General features: G+C 36.6%; 1 protein-coding gene across 1 annotated transcript; it reads right to left on the minus strand.

Moving 5' to 3' along the window:
* Positions 1-6,319: 6,319 nt before the first annotated feature.
* Positions 6,320-19,481, minus strand: LOC130883471 (killer cell lectin-like receptor subfamily B member 1). The gene is made up of 6 exons (XM_057783941.1): positions 19,397-19,481; positions 10,958-11,047; positions 10,119-10,193; positions 9,443-9,597; positions 8,849-8,964; positions 6,320-6,443 (listed from the first exon to the last, which is right to left on the minus strand). The coding sequence occupies exons 1-6, from the start codon at positions 19,479-19,481 to the stop codon at positions 6,320-6,322; spliced, it is 645 nt and encodes a 214-aa protein (XP_057639924.1).
* Positions 19,482-19,538: the final 57 nt, after the last annotated feature.

Consider the following 19,538-nt stretch of genomic DNA (forward strand, 5'->3'; position numbering starts at 1 on the left):
ATCCACACGTGCCTCCTGTAATTTTTCCTCAACAATTGTCATTTCCTTTTCTGCTTCATCTGTTAATTCTCTTGGATTATTCAAGTTTTTTTTTGTAGTTGGAGAAGCTTTATTTAAATGATGTCACAGAAACTCACAAAGTATATTAAATATCAAATTAATATTTTGAATTTATGAGACTCACATAAAGCTCATTACAAAAATGCAGAATTTTATATAAGCATACAATAGACTGTGTAGCAGGTACAAAGTACCCATCTACAAATTTTACACATATTCACACAATCTATTGCATATTTACCAATTTTGGATGATAATTACTCATCATTATTGCTTTTAAAAAATATATAATAATTATATTTATCTTTGCCTTGAGTATATATCCCATTTGCAAGTATACTTTAGGTAATTCTGATAAGAATTCAATAAAAAATATTAAAAGGGATAGGTCATCTTCACAAGAATGATTATTACAGAATTTGATCATGTTACCAACATAGATAAGATTCTAATCTTCACAGCTCGCTACAAACCAACCAGCAACTTCATATTTGATGTATAGATGAAGTGAAATTGTTTTAAAACTAATACAGAATTTGTCTGTGGTACACAATTTGTTACTATGTGTGGAGATGAATTAGACCCTGCAAGCTATATCAAATTTAAGGCATGAGGGAAGAAAGTAATGAATTACTTAAAAATCATTTGAAAGAATCACTGTAAAGTGCTGTTAAACCACAGTAGTTCTAAATGTAGTGACAAATATTTACAAATAAACCTGCCAGAGTTGTTTCACACAATTCTGTAAAGAGCTTAGGCAAAGGCACTGACTCCAAGAATTTTGAATAAATATATTATAATAGTATACATGTTAATCTTCTATAGAAGTTAACAATTTACAATCCTCATAAAATAATTGTCTTTGATGGATAAAACAAATGTTGCTTTCAATATCCAGAAAGAACATTGAAATTATTAACTTTATATTTCAGATAGAATAAGGAAAATGTGATAAATGAATGATGAGCCTAAAACTACCCAGCTTTATTTAGCATCTGTGCTCAGTTAACTGACTTCTCTATCTTGAGCTCTAATATTGTACTGGCTATGTTTTTTAGTGTGCACTAAATCCTAGCCACATAAAAGTGAAGCTAAAGAGTATTTACCAGTCTTTTTTACACAAAATGCAAAGCAGCATTCCATTTATAATCCAATTATAACACTTTGTAATCTGCATACCAATGCAGTGCAAATAACACATTTACTTTAGAAATGAGCATAATTAGATTATATAGATCATAGTAGGATTAGACAGAGTGACCTTTTCCTAGCATTCTCTGATAACTCAGGAACATTTTACTAGTTGGTTGCTTTTTTCTCATTTATTCTAAATGATCAATTTCTGGCACAGGCCTCAAAAATCTTTAGAATCTTTCATAGTTTAGGATTTATATGGAAAGAACTTTTTTCTTGATGTAGGTGGGTCATTTGTCTATTGTTATTTTCATTGGCTAATTAATAAAGAAACTGCTTGGCCTGATAGGGCAGAAAATTAGGTGGGTGGAGTAGACAGAAAAGAATGCTGGGAAGAAAGGAAGTGAGATCAGACTGCTATGAAGCCAGCCACCAGGTCAGACATGCTGAATCTTTCCCGGTAAGCCACCACCTCGTGGTGCTACACAGATTATTAAAAATGGGTTAATCAAGATGTGAGCATTAGCCAGTAAGAGGCTAGAGCTAATGGGCCAAGCAGTGTTTAAAAGAATACAATTTGTGTATTGTTATTTCGGGTGTAAAACTAGCTGTGCGCGAGTCAGGCAAGACGAAAAGCAGGCCTGCTTGTCCCCTCACTACATTTTCTCTCCTAGATGAAGAAAGTTTTATTGTTGAGAACTGAGTAATAGAGTGACTATTTCTGTATAAATTGGAGATGAGAAGGAACCAGAAAAATGAAAACTGAGAAGCAGCATAAAGTGAGTTGAATATGGTGATCATAGTAAAATTTTAAGGTAAACTATATTTTTGAAAAATAGGTTGATATTTTAATATAGCTTAGATTCAGTTTAAACTATGTTCTGCAAGGTTTAAAGGTAGCTGTCTACAAGTCAGAAATGCATTTAGGTTTTATTAAAACAATTTTTGTAGACCCACTGCAAATGTCAAAGTTAGGACAAGGAACAAAGGTTTTGCATTTCAAAGAATTTTACTTCTGGAATATAAAGCAAGATTCAAAGAAAAGGGATATGTGCTTGTCAAAACAGCTATATCTCCTAGTTACTCTCAGAAGAAAGCAACACTGCTGCCCCTTAGGAATATTGAGCATTCCCTGTGAGAGGATGGTCCATTGATATATCCTAGTAGGCTGAGAACTATTATAGGTAGGCAATATGAAGGCAAATTTTTCTCTATTCTTCTCTTGTAAAGATATAGTAAAGAAACAATCTTTCAAATCAATAACTATAAGAGGTTATCCTTTTGGTAATAGAGAAGGCAGAGGAATTCCAGATTGTAGAGGGCCCATAGGTTGAATTACCTTATTGACAGCTCTTATATTTACCAGATTTCTTTTCTACAACAAATACAGGAGAATTCCAAGGACTGGTTGATTCTTCAATGTGGTAAGCATCTAATTGCTCTTGTACAAGCTATTCTAAAGCCTGCAACTTATCTTCAGCTAGAGGCCATTGCTTAACCCATATAAGCTTCTCAGTTAACCATTTTTAAAGGTAGGGCTGTTGGTACCTCTAAAGGTTTGCTGGTTGCATTTTGTTCTTGTACAGCCTGAATGACTAGTGACCTTTGTGTATGATACCTTATAATATTCTTCCCAGAATTTTGAGTTCCTGGGACTGCAGGAATGTTAATCTGGGCATTCCATTGCTGTAGCAGGTCATGACCCCATAAATGTACTGCAATGTTAGTCACATATTTCCTCAGCTCCTATCTTTGACCCTCTGGCCCAATATAGTCAACCCATCTCATGCATTTTTAAATTCAGATATGGTTCCGATTCCTAGTAATTGAACATTTGCCTCTCAAAGAGGCAAATTTGATGCCAAGATTCTAGAGCAACGATACTCACATCCACACCTGTTTCTATCAAACCAACAATTACTATGTCATTTGTATGCACTCAGCTTTGGTCTTTGATCATTTACAGACGTAGGCCAGAATATATGTTTCCTATTTCCTATTGGAAGTTTTGACTTATTATCCATGTTAATGCCATCATCTAGAACAGTATGGCTTTTTACAGAAGGTTCTGAATTTTTTAATTTTCCTGATGAGACATGTCCTCCACAGTTACTGGGAATAACTGGGCTACTTTTGGCTTTGAGGCCTGTGAGAGTCCCCTCAAGGAGTTTTCTGTTTGTATCAGGTTGCCTTGTCTGTCTTTTGTTGATCTGCCTTCATTAGCCCATTGTTGGCCTTTGCTACACTTTCTACCTGTACTTGAAGGTTGACTCCTCCTATTTTTGCAACTCCCAGAGGAGATATTATTCCTAGAAATTTCTTGTCTACAATCCCTTCTTAGATGTTCTATTCTACCACAATTAAAACATTTGGCATTTTGATGTCTCCTCATTTTTGGAAATTGCTTCTCCTACCCAGGATTTAGTGTTATAGTCAAATGACTCAATGTTCATTTTATGAATGATTCATTCATCCATAGGTGCTGATATAACCTTTAAAGCATGAAGTATCTTTTTTTATTCTAAGTTGGCATTTTCAAAAGCCAGAGATTTTATAAGTACTTGCTAGCCCTTGGGTCTGCTACTCCTATTTCTACTGCCTTAGTTAATCTTTGTAAAATGTCAGTAAAGGGTTCCCTCTGGCCCTGTTTAACCATGGTATATGATTCAAATATATCTCTTAGTCCTTGAATCCTGTTCCAAGCATTTAAGGCTGCTTTGTGGCATAGGGATAAGATTTGTTCATTGTAAAGAGCTTAAACTAGTGGGTCAGCATAAGGGCTTTATCCAAGAATTTGATCTTGGGAAGTCTTAAGGCCTTTTGTTAAGGCAGTGTACACATTGTCAATTATAGGAATACTACCCTTTAATTTTTGTTCTGATAGTGTCATTTTAGCAGGTAACGGTTTCTCCTTTATTCTTGTCTTCTCAAAGAAAGAATTCACCAAAGACATAATTTGAGCAAAAGTTTATTTAACGAAGCAAAGTAACTCAAAGTGAATGTATGATCCAAAACAGGATTGGAACAGGTAGGCCTGAAAGTGGGTGGTAGGTCACTGGGCTCTGCATTGTGAAATTTACAGAAATTTCTTATGGGTCCAACTCTACAATGTCATTGTTAATTCCTCTCTTAGGAATTTTCTCTCTCCCATGTTAAGGAAATTGTTCCAGGGCCAAGATATCCCCTCAGTATTACCTTTCCTGTACATCAGCATACTCATTGGTGACATGTATGGTCATTGGGAAAGTCCCCTGGTGCCTTAGTTTCTTACACAGCAGGAAGAGACCTCCTGTGTCTTTAAGGGTATCTAACCAAAAAGGAGCATTGCAACCATCAAGAGACCCAACAACTATTGATTGCCTTCCTGGTTAGGATGTACCTAACTAGAAAAAGGTGGGGAGTGCATGACTCTGCCTTCCTCCTGCAAACATATGCTTAGCTGCATGTTCTTAATAGTTATAGGACGTTTCCAAAACTTCACTGATGTTAACCATTGATTTTGGTTTGGTTTGGTTTGGTTTTTCAAGACAGGGTTTCTGTGTAGCTTTGGAGCCTGTCCTGGAACTAGCTCTTATAGACCAGTCTGGCCTTGAACTCAGAGATCCACCCACCTCTGCCTCCTGAGTTCTGGGATTAAAGGTGTGTACCACCACCTCCCAGCCTAATCATTGCTTTCTAATGATGCTTTCCCTGAAAGCTTTTCCTAGAGAATTTTTTCCTCAGAATTTTCACAAAAAATTATCCTTTGATGTTTGATTCATTAAAAAAGTATAATCAACAAAAATGTAAATACTTTTTTCAAAAACAAGTAAGAATATTGAGGTTTTGAAATGTTTTCATAGTTAGGAGTATTGCCTGACATTTCAGATGACCCAGATTTAATCCCAGAATGCACATTGTGGTTTTCAACAATCTAAAACTCAAGTTCCAGGGAGCTCAATGCCCCCTTCTGACTTCCACAGGAATTGTATGAAAATGGTACAGAGATACACATGCAGCAGAACACCCACGCACATAAAATAATATTTTTTTATTTAAAAGTTATTTCAATTGAAATTTTTCTTGGACCATAGCATATTCTTTAATTTAAGTTATTAAATTAGACGGTGAGTGACTAGAGCATGTAGATGTATATTTTAAAATAAGTTTTATTTTGCCTCCTTATACAGTAAAAAAAATTTTATTCTTCTTTTGATTACTACTGAAAATTTGCCATGCATTTTAATAAAAGTTTATATACAAGAGATTTACCAGAATAAATACTTAATTTTTTTAATTTCTTAACTGAGGAATTGAAAACTATGACATTTATTTTCTACTAAAATACTCAAGTACTTAGTAGCATACTTCCTACAGCTTATGCAAGAGCCATAAGATACAGACAAGTATGGAAGAAAGAAGTAATGAGAAAATTAAAATGGGAAGACCTGTGCAGCAGTGGGCAGAGTTCAGGCCTTATCCTAGTTCATTTTTGTTACCATAATAAAATACTGAAAAAGAACCCCTCTTGTCTCACAGCTCTGGGGACTGACAAGCCCAGCACCAAGGTGCCACCAACTCTCCACTCTCTGCAGCTGGATGATTGCAGTGTGGGAAGGGTCATGTTGACAGAACTCCTTTGTCTGGAGTCACTCTCATTATCACAACATTAGTCCATTATTAATATCAGAGACATCAATAAAACACTCTTCCATTTCCAACTCTGGGCTTCTGGTGTCAGGGTCAAGAGTGGAGACTTTAATCAAGGTTCTACAGTCCATATGTGAAGTGGCTTAGGGTGGGAGTCCAGTTGAGACTAAGACTTTGTAAAATTTTCTGAACCCGTCTGCAGATGACCCCATGCACAGAGATCAACAAAAGCCACACAAGGCCTCCAGTGCCCTGATAGCCGGGGCTTCCATCTATAAAACACTTGTCTTAGAATAACACATCTGTGTCTGTGTGCATTTGCTTTCAGGGAACAAAGAAACTGGAAGTCAGCATCTGTAAGAGTTTTGTAGTTCATGCTTTGTACCACCAACTGCACTGGGAGAGCTGGCAGCATTGACAGTTCAATGCAGAGAACTGGTGTAGAGGGTAAAGGAATAGGGATGACATTCACAATCAGGAGTCAGGACATGGGATTTCAGACATGTTTCAGTTTCTTTTGACAGATCCAACGGTTGTCTGCAGAACAGGTGTCAGAAAATACTTCTGTCTGTGAGATGACTGCACAGCTGTTTTCTTTGTCCTTGCCAGTGACTTGTAATCTGAAGAGCAAAGAATAGCTACTCCTGGCGTTTAGGATTTTCTTGCATCACATCAGCCATCAGGCATTTTTGGACATTTAAGGATGCTAAGATTAAATAGTGCTTAAGTATAGTAAACACAGAGTACAAACATTATAAATACACACAATCAATAAAGATTTCACCTAGAGAAGCCTCTAAAATTTTCAGTTGTACCCTCATTGGAGAAGAATTAGTCCATCAAGAAAATTTATCATGATGTATGAAAAGGAGAAGGTTTTATTCCTAGTTCTACTTCAATAGTTCTTGTGATCATGTGAAAGGCATCTTCATTTTGCTGAGCTTCAGTTCCCTTAAATATATAGGCCATATGCAACTATTGCTTAGAGAAAGCATTCAGGTATACATGAATGTATAACAATAGTTACACTTTAGGTCCTTAGTAAATGTATTCAACATGAAGAGTGAACACACTGGGTCTACAGAATTGGATACAGAAAAAGTAAGAGCCTCAACTCATGTGGAACAGAATCTGGTTTCTTCCCTTCTCATCCTAGAGATGTTGGGTCTTTGCTCTAGCACAACACTAGTCACACATCACTGCAGGTGGGAAGGAGACCAGATATTAACAGTAACACATGCAGTTTCTCAGTGATGACAAGGAATTGGTGAGTTCAAGAGCACCCTATCTCAAGTGGAGGATGTCACGCAGCAGGCAAAAGGCAGGTATCTCTCACAGCTGACTTTTGCTTGTCTTTCTTCATGGTGCCCCTCATCCCTAAGCAATAAGTTTTACATCACACTAGTACCCAGCATGCTAATCAAAGTATGAACTTCCCTCAATTGGACTTCTATAAATATCCTTACATCTTATTTTTCATCTTTTAGCTTCATCAGTCTTCAAGACCTTTTTCCTAAGGCCTGTTTGTTCAAATCAGTGATTTCTTTTCAAAAAGCATTTGGTGGATTTCCAGGGCTACCCCAGCAAGACTTACAGTGAGAACTCTAACCTTATCTCCTTTAATTCCCAAAATAATACCGCTTGTAAAATTTTAACTTTCCTCTTGTTTTCCTAACCTGAAAACAAGGGCCCGGGGTGTTAGAATAAATCCTTACTTCACGGATGTGTGAAAGAGAGTTTGGGAAGGGAGGGAGAATGGAAGGGTCAAAGTTTGTGTAGAAGTGAGAGGAAAATTGTGGGGGAACCCCCCTTTCTACCTTATTTCCACCACTGTCCTGTGTGCTCCAGGCTCACTGGCCCAGGCATTTCTAGGTAACTCTCCTGTCTCTACCTCCCATATCTCTGCAGGAGTGCTATGATCAGACGTGGACTTCTATGTCTGACTTTTTATATGAGTTCTGTGGACTGAACTGTGATATTTACACAGGTAGAACTTTCAGGCATAACCATTTACTCCATCTAGATGAAACGAAAGCCAGATTGACTGACAATCTTTCTATTGTAGCCTGTCAGATGCCAAATTTACCTGCTCACTGCCATCTAATCAGAGCATTCTTTTATCAGAGTGAAATCACACAGCAAGTGAGCTAAATAATCTACCTGACATGGATATCTTCACTTATCATAACATTTTCACTAGGAATCAAAACTAGGTAAGCATTTTACATTATAGCACAATTGCACACAAAAATCGTCACAAGAAGAAAGAAAGAAAGAAAGAAAGAAAGAAAGAAAGAAAGAAAGAAAGAAAGAAAGAAAGAAAGAAAGATTAATCATTACTATGTGTAAAATAATTTTTAAACAGTCATGTCTATACTGAGACATTCTGCTTAGAGAAAGTAACTTCATGACACACTATGGTGCAACTTTGTTACCACAGTTCTAAAGTACCGATGAATGATTTCTGTGTATGGGTAGAGAAATGATGTAGTGCCTAAGTGTGTTTACTATTCTTGTAAGGGGCTCAGGTTCAAGTTTTAGCACACATATGGTAACTCACAACCATCTGCAACTCCAGTTCCAAGAAATCTACTGCCTTTTTCTGACTACTGTGAACTCCTGCATGAACATGGAATACATCCATATATACACTCAAGAACACACACAGATAATAAAATAAATAAATATGTTTTAAAATTTCTAAGAAAGTGTGTGTGTGAAAAAAGAAAGAGAAAAAGAAATTCTATATGTTCCCCCAAAAACATTTAAAACTATTTTATCTCTAACAGTAAAAAGTTAGTCTACTTCCTGTCTTTTAAAATTCCATTGAAATTAAATATACACATATTATTATAAAGGGTTTCTATCTACTTGTACATGAAACTTTGCAACTAATTCTGAAATTGTCTTTTCAGTCTATTTCAACAATCTCAAGAGTTTATACACTAAATTAAAATTACAAAATTCAATTTTCAGTAAAAATGAGGGTGAATTGAATATTTAAATTGCCTCATTTAATACTTACAGATCAGGATTTAAAGTAGAACCATTTGTCCACTTCCAGATCTGCTCCACTTGTATATATTTCAGTCCAATAAAAAACTGATGTCCTTCTCTCTTTGAGAAATCCTGAAAGTATCTCTATAACCAAAACATAGTGAGAGACTTAATCTTCAATCTATTTATTCATGACACACTTTCTTCTACCAACCTTCTAAAACACTGTTACTTCTGTTTGAAGCCCATCCTATCTCCCCACTGGCAGAATTCTCTCCTCTGTAAAACAGATCTCTATATATTTCTACTTTTAATTGATTCATCCCATTTTTTTTTTTACTTTAAAGAAATACCAATCCAAATTCCCACTTCCTCCCCTCCTCCCCCTCCCTTCCCACACCTTCCGGACCCCTGTCTCCCATCCCCCTCCAATCTTAAGAGAGGGCAAGGCATCCTGCCCTTTGGAAAGTCCAACACCCTCCCCACTACATCTAGGTTTTAAACTGTTTAAAATCCAAGTCTCCACTTCCTCAACATAGACCATTGGTTAAAGTCCAGACATGTCATCAAAGCTCCAAGAAAGTGTTATGTTCTAAACTGAGCAATGTTATTATCAGTTTACCAGTTCTTCTTGATCTTCAATGAGCACCAGAGTGGCTCCTCTCACAGAGCAATCAGCAAGACCTTCAGACCAAGGTCTGGAAATTTGAGAAATAAATAAGCATTTATGCTGATACGGCTGCCAATCTTTCAGACAGGTTGGAATGGCTGGTCTCCCTAGAGTAAGAAAGAAGATGTTTATTTCTGGTCTGTTTCTGCTGCACCACAATCAGCTCCACACAGGAGTTGTTTCATTTAGCAAATGCTGGAACAAGGTTAATGCTGTCATATGTCAAATGAATCATAATTAATGACAAAGGATTAGTTTTATGTTTCATTTCTACTAATGTACTTTAGACAAAGTAAACTGTCTAACATGTTCTCTAAAATAATCAACTATTTCACTTTTTAACTTGATATTTACCTATTAAAATTCTGCGTACCAGCAACCTGAGGAAGCATGGCCAGGCGTATAAGAGCATAAATGTCAACGTCACACAGTTTCAGTGCAGTTTCCAGTACCAACACTTACAAACCCTGTGACTCCCTGCAAGTTCCTAATGGTTTCATGTTTTTCTCAGACATAAAAGGTGATACAGCATTTTCATTGAAGGTTGTTTTGAACTTCAACTGAGTTAACTCACATTTTCTGTCAAAAATCACCTCTTATTATCAGGAAATTCAAGCCACATAATTACCTGTTGGTTCAGCCATGATCTCGTGAGCAGCCACGCCACATTTTTCTATTGGTGCTTTTTTCACTAAGAATCCCACTAGTAAATAAGGAAGCATACAGAGAGGATTAAATGCTGAAATGAATAGTGGAATGAGTGTGCTCTTTTTTTCTTGCTTTCTTTTTGTGGGGGAGTTGAGATAGGTTTCTCTGTGTCAAGCCCTGATGTGCTGGAACTCCCTATGTAGACAAGGCTGACATCAGACTCATAGAGATCCACCTGCCTCTGACTCCCAATTGCTGGAATTAGAGGCGTGTGTTATCACACCCAGCTTATTTTATTTCTTATTTCAGGAAATCAAGTTATTTCATCTGGACATCTGGATTGAGGATAAAATATTGGCCACTGGATTAAGGGAGAAATTTGAAGAGAGGACATATCACATGAAATACACAGAACATGTGGATTCAAACAGTGATGAGGTTACATATCATTGATTGACAAGTCAATCCATGGGTTTGCTCGTCTTCAATCACACCCACTACAAGAAAAGTTTTATCAAGCATTTAAAAAGCTAAATATGGGGTTCTTTTAGCTTTTTTGTTATTGTCATCTTTTGTCATAATTTGACTTTTGCTTTTTATATTCAAGATGCATATGTGCCATATCCTATAATGGCTTTCAAAAAATTAAGAAGAATGGAAGAATGTTAGATTTCTGCAGTGGACATGGGATATTGCCCTATAACATTACATGCAATTGACCTTCCCCTAGGCTCAAAGAGGCCCAATGCTATGAATAAAACTAATATGTATTTGGGGAAATTATAAAGCTAAAGTGCTTGCCTCACATACTTGAGATACCGAGTCCAGTCAGAATCAAGACAAGAAGGATCAGTCCAGCACAGCTGAGTTTCAGTGCCAGCCGATGCCAGCGTGGGCACTGGCAGGCATCTAAGAATTGCAAAGAATATACTAGTTAAATCATCCACTTGGAACCATCTGAGATAAATGTCAGAGGTGGTTACCTAAGACCTCTGTTACCTACAAGTAATATTTCCAAAACTCCTGGTGTACTGATTGAACTGAATTTAATGCTGCATTCTGTGCACAGTATTTTACACACACACACACACACACACACACACACACTCACACACTCACACGGAGTGTGGGAGGGTCAGTTTTCCATCTTAATTAAGCACATACTACATCTGGTGACTACAGATTTTACAATTTGCTAATTTGATGTGTGACAGTAAAAACATTTTTTTTTTGCTAAGTGGAGTACTGTAGAGATCTTTGTACTATTACCTTTTACTTAAAATAATGCATTATGGCTTCTCTTTGGGATGATTGTTCTTGTGATATCACTATTTTTCCAATTTGTGTTCATCACTGAGCAAGTGAGTGTTGCTGGGACACAAGCACTGGTTACTAGTAATTCACTTCTTAACCAAGATTGCAAGATCTCATTGTTTCTGGCCAAGGTAGTGTCCAACTTAAAACACTGAAATATTTATTCCTATAATTTTATAGCTAATGGTTTAAGACTGCTGTTGAATGCTAGTAACAGAAGCTACAGACTCTGAAATGGCAAAAACACTGTGCCTATAGCAGATAAGGGTACTGTGCTGTGACATGACATACACTGTGTCTATAGCAGATAAGGGGTACTGTGCTGTAACATGAATACAGTGTGTCTATAGCAGATAAGGGGTCCTGTGCTGTAACATGGCATACAGTGTGTCTATAGCAGATAAGGGGTCCTATGCTGTAACATGACATACAGTGTGTCTATAGCAGATAAGGGGTCCTGTGCTGTAACATGGCATACAGTGTGTCTATAGCAGATAAGGGGTCCTGTGCTGTAACATGACATACAGTGTGTCTATAGCAGATAAGGGGTCCTGTGCTGTAACATGACATACACTGTGTCTACAGCAGATAAGGGGTACTGTGCTGTGACATGACCTACACTGTGTCTAATAGCAGATAAGGGGTACTGTGCTGTAACATGACATACACTGTGTCTACAGCAGATAAGGGGTCCTATGCTGTAACATGACATACAGTGTGTCTATAGCAGATAAGGGGTCCTGTGCTGTAACATGACATACAGTGTGTCTATAGCAGATAAGGGGTCCTGTGCTGTAACATGACCTACGCTGTGTCTACAGCAGATAAGGGTACTATGCTGTGACATGACATACACTCTGTCTATAGAAGATAAGGGGTTCTGTGCTGTAGCATGAAATACACTACATCTACCATATTGCACTGTCCAGACACCAGGTTTGACCTCTCTGCTTTCTTTGGTAACTATCAACAATAGATATCTTATGTTTATTATACAGTAAAATGTATTAATATTTGAAATGTGATCATCATGAACCACAATTTTGAGACTAACTCTATGGTAAACTGTTTTTAAAAATTGGTTTAGATATGGAAAACAATAACAGTTGTGTTTATAAATGTAATAAGCAGAAATACTAGATGGATCTTACATGTCTAATTAATCGCAATTCTCCTTCTGCTCTGATTTAGCTTTTAAAAGCTCCATGAATTACCATCTTATGAATGACTTCATAGATTTAATTATTAGAAAAAAATACTGTACTAAGCAAAGCTTTCCTCTCACTTTTTGTTTTGGTTGTTTTTTTGTTTGTTTGTTTGTTTGTTTGTTTTTTCTCAGATTCGATTTCCTGTACCTTGGGCTAGACCCAAACTCCCTCTGTGGTTAAGGATGACCTTGAGCTCCTGATACTCCTGTCTCCATTTCTCAAGTACTAAAATTATAGCTGTGCCTTACCATGCATGTGTAGGAATTCCTAATTTCAATAGCTACAGATTTTTTGTTTTGTTAGTTTTCTATTTTTTAAATATTTCTTGGTGTAATTGATGGCATGCTTTGAGTTACATGTTAAAATTTGAAACCAGATGTGCTAAAATGTTTTATTATTCTCGTTATGTGGTCAAGATTTACCCATATGTTTTTTTCTACTCTTTCTTCTTTTTTTTCCTTTCTCTTCTTTCTTTTTTTTCATTATTTTTGGTGGCTGAATTGTATGATTGCAGACAAACTCTAGTGCTCTTATGACTATAAAGAAATTTTTGGATGCTGACAAACAATCATTAAATAAGTTAAAACACTTGATTCTGGCCATATCAGAGGAGCAGCAGATGGAGACTGAAGTTCAAAGTGTTAGCACCCCAGGAGGAAAATCCCTGATGAGTGAATCTCTAATAGTCAAAGCCCAGAGACCACAGACTCCTGAATGTATTTTGTTTCTGCTGTGCCTTTATATGTTTGTTGTTGTTATCTTTCTCTGGAATCTGGCTTGCTGTGGATGGGTGTGGGGAAATCCCCACTACCTGTAATTTAGTGTGCTTATCTCATGAGAATATCCTGTTTTACTGGTCATTTTTACTTGTAGATTATATTGAAATAATTTCCTCTTAAACTGTACTATGTAACTGAATCAGTGACTCAATAAAATAATAGTGTTAGTTTAAATAGGATTCTGATGATTGAGGGTTTTTAATAAATATAGTAAGAAATTAAGATATAGGTTAGTTTAGTGGAAAAATTAATACAGGTAAAGGTAGGATAAAATATTGTCTTGCCTCTGATAAACCTGATACTGTAGAATATATATAGCACATAAGTTGCTATTGAGGAATCACAGAAGCTGTGACTTAGGATAATGTACCTGGGTTCTTGGGAAAACTTACTTTTCACCTGTAATGCATAAAATGTTTAATCATGTTAAGTGATATGGAATGCATGCTGCCTTTTACTTGTATTCATTGTAATCATTCATTTGAAAACTAGAATGTAACCACATTATAATTTTTTTTTTAATTTTCGAGACAGGGTTTCTCCGTAGCTTTTGTTTCCTGTCCTGGAACTAGCTCTTGTAGACCAGGCTGGCCTCGAACTCACAGAGATCCGCCTGCCTCTGTCTCCTGAGTGCTGGGATTAAAGGCGTGTGCCACCACCGCCCGGCCCACATTATAATTTTTATATTGCCTGAAAGATTTTGTTGGGGTATATAAGCTTTAGAGGAAAAATAAAGAGCAAATATACAAGAACAAAGAAGGAAAACAAGAATGAGAATAAGGAAGAACAAAGGGTTAGGAAAAAACCACCAAAAGAAAAAGAAGAAATATAGAGGTAAGAAAAGAAAATACGGAACACAGATTAAAGAATGCAGAAGAAAGAAATCATCAAAAGAGTGAGTGAGTGTCTTTTCCCTTACACCCACAGATAAAAATATCATAGCAAACTGATTCTGTGGGTTCCCTCAGAGCCCCGTGATGCTGGAGGCTGGCCCCCTCTGCCCCTCTTCCCAGTTAGCAGAAATCATTTTAAGTGTTTTGAGAAAAACGAAAAGGGCAGAATGAGTAGAAGTGTTCTCAGGAGATAGGAGACAACTCCCCTTAGTCATATCGATAGACACAGTAATTCACGTTCACTGCTAACTAAAACTTTTCACACATAAAAATCTATTGAACCTATATGGACATTCCCCATCATATCTCTAGACAAATAAGAACAACTATTTCAAGGCAATGAGATCATCTTAGACACTGTAGGGAATATGGAGATTATCTAAAGCATAAAGGAATATGTACATAGCTCCTGTGGAAATACTACATTTTATAGAAGAGACTTAATATCATAAGAAGAGGTTTTATAAGCAATAATCTGTGGACAGTGAGCAATTCTGAGTGGTCAAAGTGAAACAAGACTGTCATGGAAGGAAACACAAGACACTGAACTTTGAGATCATGGAATGTCCTTTCTGCTCTGTAAGTCATGCTGTGTGACTTCATAAGGAGAGACACCACAAATATGAGAAGATCAGTGTATTTATATCAGTCTAGAATTTCTCCTGAATACTAGTGAGACTTAGAGGGACTGAGCCCAGTAAATAAGTCTAACAAGTCATGTTTCTCATCATATATATATATATATATATATATATATATATATATATGTATGAAATCTCTTTTCTCAATCTTTCCAGCCTCAAAATTATTAATTCTTATATATAATTGAATTATCTTTGTACAGTCACTATTTTTATGGTTTTTACTAAAGTCTAATATTCAGAACAATCATATTTCAAATTTATAATGCAACACAATACAATACTGGGGACAATATGTTAAGGTGTCATAAACCAGAAATTTTCTCATCTATAAAATGTCTGGACATTATCTTCTTTAAGAACTTTCAGAATTTATGAAACAATTCTAATAAATTCCAAAGTATAGTGTCTTGTACCAAGAACTATTCAACATACAGTAATTCTCTCCCCCCAACACACACCTACACACACACACACAGAGACACACACAAGTGTTTTTTAAAACTAAAAGTAAAAGGATTATTTGGGTCGTTTTTAAAATTGTTATTCTTTCACACTAAGGAATAAGGACTTGCATAGACATCTATCCCTGATTGATCTCTTCTGTATGATATTAGAATGAGTGGATAGACCTTTAAAAGACCATGTGAACTTTAGTTATGTGGAAATTTCAGTTTCAGGCCCTTTGTTCATTTGTTTGTTTGTTTGTTATTCACAGAATAAGTCACCTTCACTGTTCCAGACATTTCAATGGCTTCCACTTTATGGTTATTTGATCCCATGGATGTTTTCCGAATCCCTTTACGCTGATTACATTCCCCCTGACAATCTCCACACTACATCAGGCATGCATGTTCCCTGACAGCACCACATAAATGTTCTCCCTTTTCATTGGCTAGTCTAGCTTCCTCTACGTCTCATCTCTCAGATACTCAGTCTTGGTCCCCAGAGACTTCCAGGACTGACTCAGCATCGTCTCCCAGGAAGCCCTGCCATGATCACTTCGCTTGACATGATGCCATCTCTAAAGGCAAAATCTTAATTTCCATGTAAGTGTTTTTCTTGCTGACATTAAGCACCACATAGTCTCTGAGACAAGTGTCCAATGATTACACACAAACAAAGTCATATAGACTCTATAAAGAAAAGATGTTCATGTTTGTTTACAGCTGGATCTTCATCTAGAAAATTACTGACACTTGGCAGATACTTATTTCTGAGTGAATGAATGAACTCTGTACAAATTTTATCTGTCATACTATCAAGGCTAACCTTTGATTATGTGACCACAAAGCAAGTCACTGCCTATGTCCCTCTTTCTGTTTTTGTGTGTTTACTGGGAGATTTAATCACTTTGCCGTGAATTTCCCACACTTTGAACTGTGTAGCTAATGGATCCAGGTTGTTTCATTTCTTTCACTACCTGGTCAGTATTTTCTCTTCACAGGATTTGTTCTACCTTTATTCTACTGCTTTTGTCCTTTAGGTTTCTATTCAAGTTGATGGTATGTAGGAAAATAATCACAATCAGAGCAGACAAATTTTCTAGTCCCTTGGATTGGGATCATGGCTAGTAATGTTGAGGAAATCTCATTGTCTTTTTCAACATTCATTTTCTTACACCCACTTCAACAAGCCCATTCTCATCCTTTTGCTAAGCTTGAACACAAGGAAAAGAAAAGCATGATGCTTCCTATCACACCTGCTCACTGGAATCCTCCCAGCAGTATCAAAGCCTCCTCTATTCCCTGACCCATTGTAAAGATGATAATGAAGCAGATTTGATGACTCTAAGATGATTTCCTGATTTTCACTTTTTTTTTTTAATTTAATAGTTCCTAACCTATCAGTGGCCATGTCAAAGAGCAGCAGGTGGCAATTAATTTCAGGAATCCACCCACCGGAATGCAAGGCCCTGATGGGCTTTGTTCCCAGAATGTCTTTTGCTACTGCTGTGCCTTTATGTGTTTGCACTGACATTTTTATCTGGTATCTGCCATGCTGTGAATGGGTTTGGGAGGATCATCACTGCATTTAATGTATTGTGATTATGTCACAGACATATCCTGTTCTAGTGGGTATTTTTACCTGTGGATTATTATGAAGATGATTGCCTTTTAAGCTGTATTGTTTCACAGAAGTAATGATTTTATACAATAATAGTGTTATTTTAAATAGAATTTTGATGATTGGGGTTTTCAATAAATATAGTAAGGTATTGTGATAGAGGTTAGTTTAATGGGGAAATTTATATAGAAAATGGCAGGATATAGTGTTGTCCTTGCCTCCTGATAAAGCAGGAGCTGAAGAGAATAGAAAATAGAACCAAGGTAGTACCATGCAGCTAGGACTCATGAGTTTATCTTGAGGAGCCCTATAGTCTGTAGCCTAGGTTAGTGATTAAGGAAAACAGTTGATTCCTAGAAGTTAGGCTAGCACAAGCCTTTAAATATTAATGTTGGGAGATGTGTTAATGGGTTTTGGTGTGCATCCAAGTTTTACATAATGAGAAGGTTAGTTTAAGATGTTTTTGTTAATAACTTTGCGGTAGCCAATCTTGGGGAACAATTTTAAGTTTGGAAAGGTACAGTTTTAATAGTTGTACAAGGAACTCATTGAGATCAGGAAATAAAATCAATGATATCACTGGTTAATGCACCTTTCTTGATCAGATGGGTTGGTGAACAAAGGAAATCCTCAATTTCTCATACCCATTTCTGCCCTCAGCTTCCTGATTTTTTTTTTTTAAAAAAAACTTGTTGATGAATGGGTATGTACCCTAGGGATTTTAAGAGAGATGATTGTTTTTCATAAATGAAAATTTGGATTTGTGATTATTTTAAGTTTTTTCATAAATAATAAAGTGATCATTCCTTTCTTTGTAACCACAAAATGCAGACTGCCAGCAAAAGAACTATCAAGAATACCTTGCTTGGTTACACTCTGTTAATCTGTAGCAGCTTGCTTGTACATGAATGTATGTGAGTTGGGGGAAATAATTTCTTTTTCTCCTGTAACAACAAAAGGAGATTAAGAGAAAACAAATTACAAGGGAAGAAGTCAAGCTTTCACTGTTTGTAGATGATAGGAGAGTATACATAAGTGACCCCCAAAACAGCCAGGGACCTCCTATAGCTGATAAACAGCTTCAGTAATGTGGCAGGATGCAAGATTAACTCAAAAAAAAAATCAATAGCCCTCCTATATGCAAAAGATAAATGGGCTGAGAAAGAAATCAGAGAAACATCCCCCTTGATAATATCCACAAATAGCATAAAATATCTTGTGATAACTGAATCCAAAGAAGAGAAAGAACTTTAAAAAGAAATTGAAGAAGATATCAGAAACCTGAAGACCCTAATACTGATCCACACACCTATAAACACCTGATTTTTGACAAAGAAACCAAAACTATACAATGGATAAAAGAAAGTTCCTTCAAAAAATGGTGATAGCATAACTGGATGTCGACATGTAAAAGAAGACAAATAGGTCCATATCTATCCCCATGCACAAAACTCAAGTCCAAGTGTATCAAAGACCTCAACATAAATCCAGATACATTGAAACTGATAAAAGAGAAAGTAGGAAATAGCTTTGAATCCACTGGCACAGGAAACCACTTCCTAAATATAACACCAATAGCACAGACTCTGAGACCAACAATCAATTGGGACTTCCTGAAACTAAGAAGCTTCTGTAAGGCAAAGAATATGGTCTTGTGACAATTTTAGACAAGTTTTCTCCCTCAGTCTCTGGCCACTTTTTACACACCCTCATCTCATGTCATTTTTTTTTTTTTTTTGAGCATTCCCTCAGTCTTAACTCTCTGGAAAAGAAAAGGGCTATTGTGTCCAATGCTAATTACTAGGTGTGCAACTGGATTAGAGTTGAGTCAAAGTGCCTGTGCTCTGTACCAGGATCTGGAATGGGCAAGATACATTACAGTAAGTCAGCAGTGTCTCTAAAAGTATTTTTCTGATCATATATGCAAAATATTACTTATTCAGAGTCTTTTAAACTGAAGCTAAATAGCCCTGTTCACATATCATGAACTCCTTGAATAAAATTGCATTTAAATTTTTCTCTCTAAAGTTATGATTATTTGACATGTTTTTGAGCATGTGATAAGTATGTGACTGTGTGAGCGTGTGAGTGTCTGTGTTTATGTGCCTGTATGACTGCAGGTGTGTGCATGCCGCACTAGGTGTAGAGTTGAAAGAACAACTTTCAGGAAGTGATTCTCTTTCCACCAAAGGTATTGGGAATTGAACTCTGATTGTCAGGTTTGTGCAACAAGTACTCTTACCTGAGGAGTAAAAGTACTTTTCATCATTCCAAAGCAATCATTTAAAACTGTAATTTAATGGGAACCATCTCTAGACTATATTCAAACACTGAAATGAAAAATAAAGCCTCTTACCTGAGGGAAGAGATGGAGGTGATGCATGGCTAAGCACTCGGGTCCTGGCTACACTTAAGTCAGCGTAAACCACTGATGTGTCCATTGCAGGTGGAAGATGTGACACTGACTTCTGGAAGAGGTAAAACTCAAAACTCTGTGA

Source organism: Chionomys nivalis, chromosome 1 (genome assembly GCF_950005125.1).
Source record: "Chionomys nivalis chromosome 1, mChiNiv1.1, whole genome shotgun sequence".
NCBI lineage: Eukaryota > Metazoa > Chordata > Mammalia > Rodentia > Cricetidae > Chionomys > Chionomys nivalis.

Bases quoted from the DNA above. Each gene is read 5' to 3' on its own strand.
- LOC130883471 (XM_057783941.1), bottom strand. From the start codon at position 19,481: ATGGACACATCAGTGGTTTACGCTGACTTAAGTGTAGCCAGGACCCGA. The intron at 11,048-19,396 runs GTAAGAGGCTTT...TGCAATTCTTAG, and splicing joins ACCTCCATCTCTTCCCTCAG to ATGCCTGCCAGTGCCCACGC. The intron at 10,194-10,957 runs GTATCTCAAGTA...CTTATTTACTAG, and splicing joins CTTGATTCTGACTGGACTCG to TGGGATTCTTAGTGAAAAAA.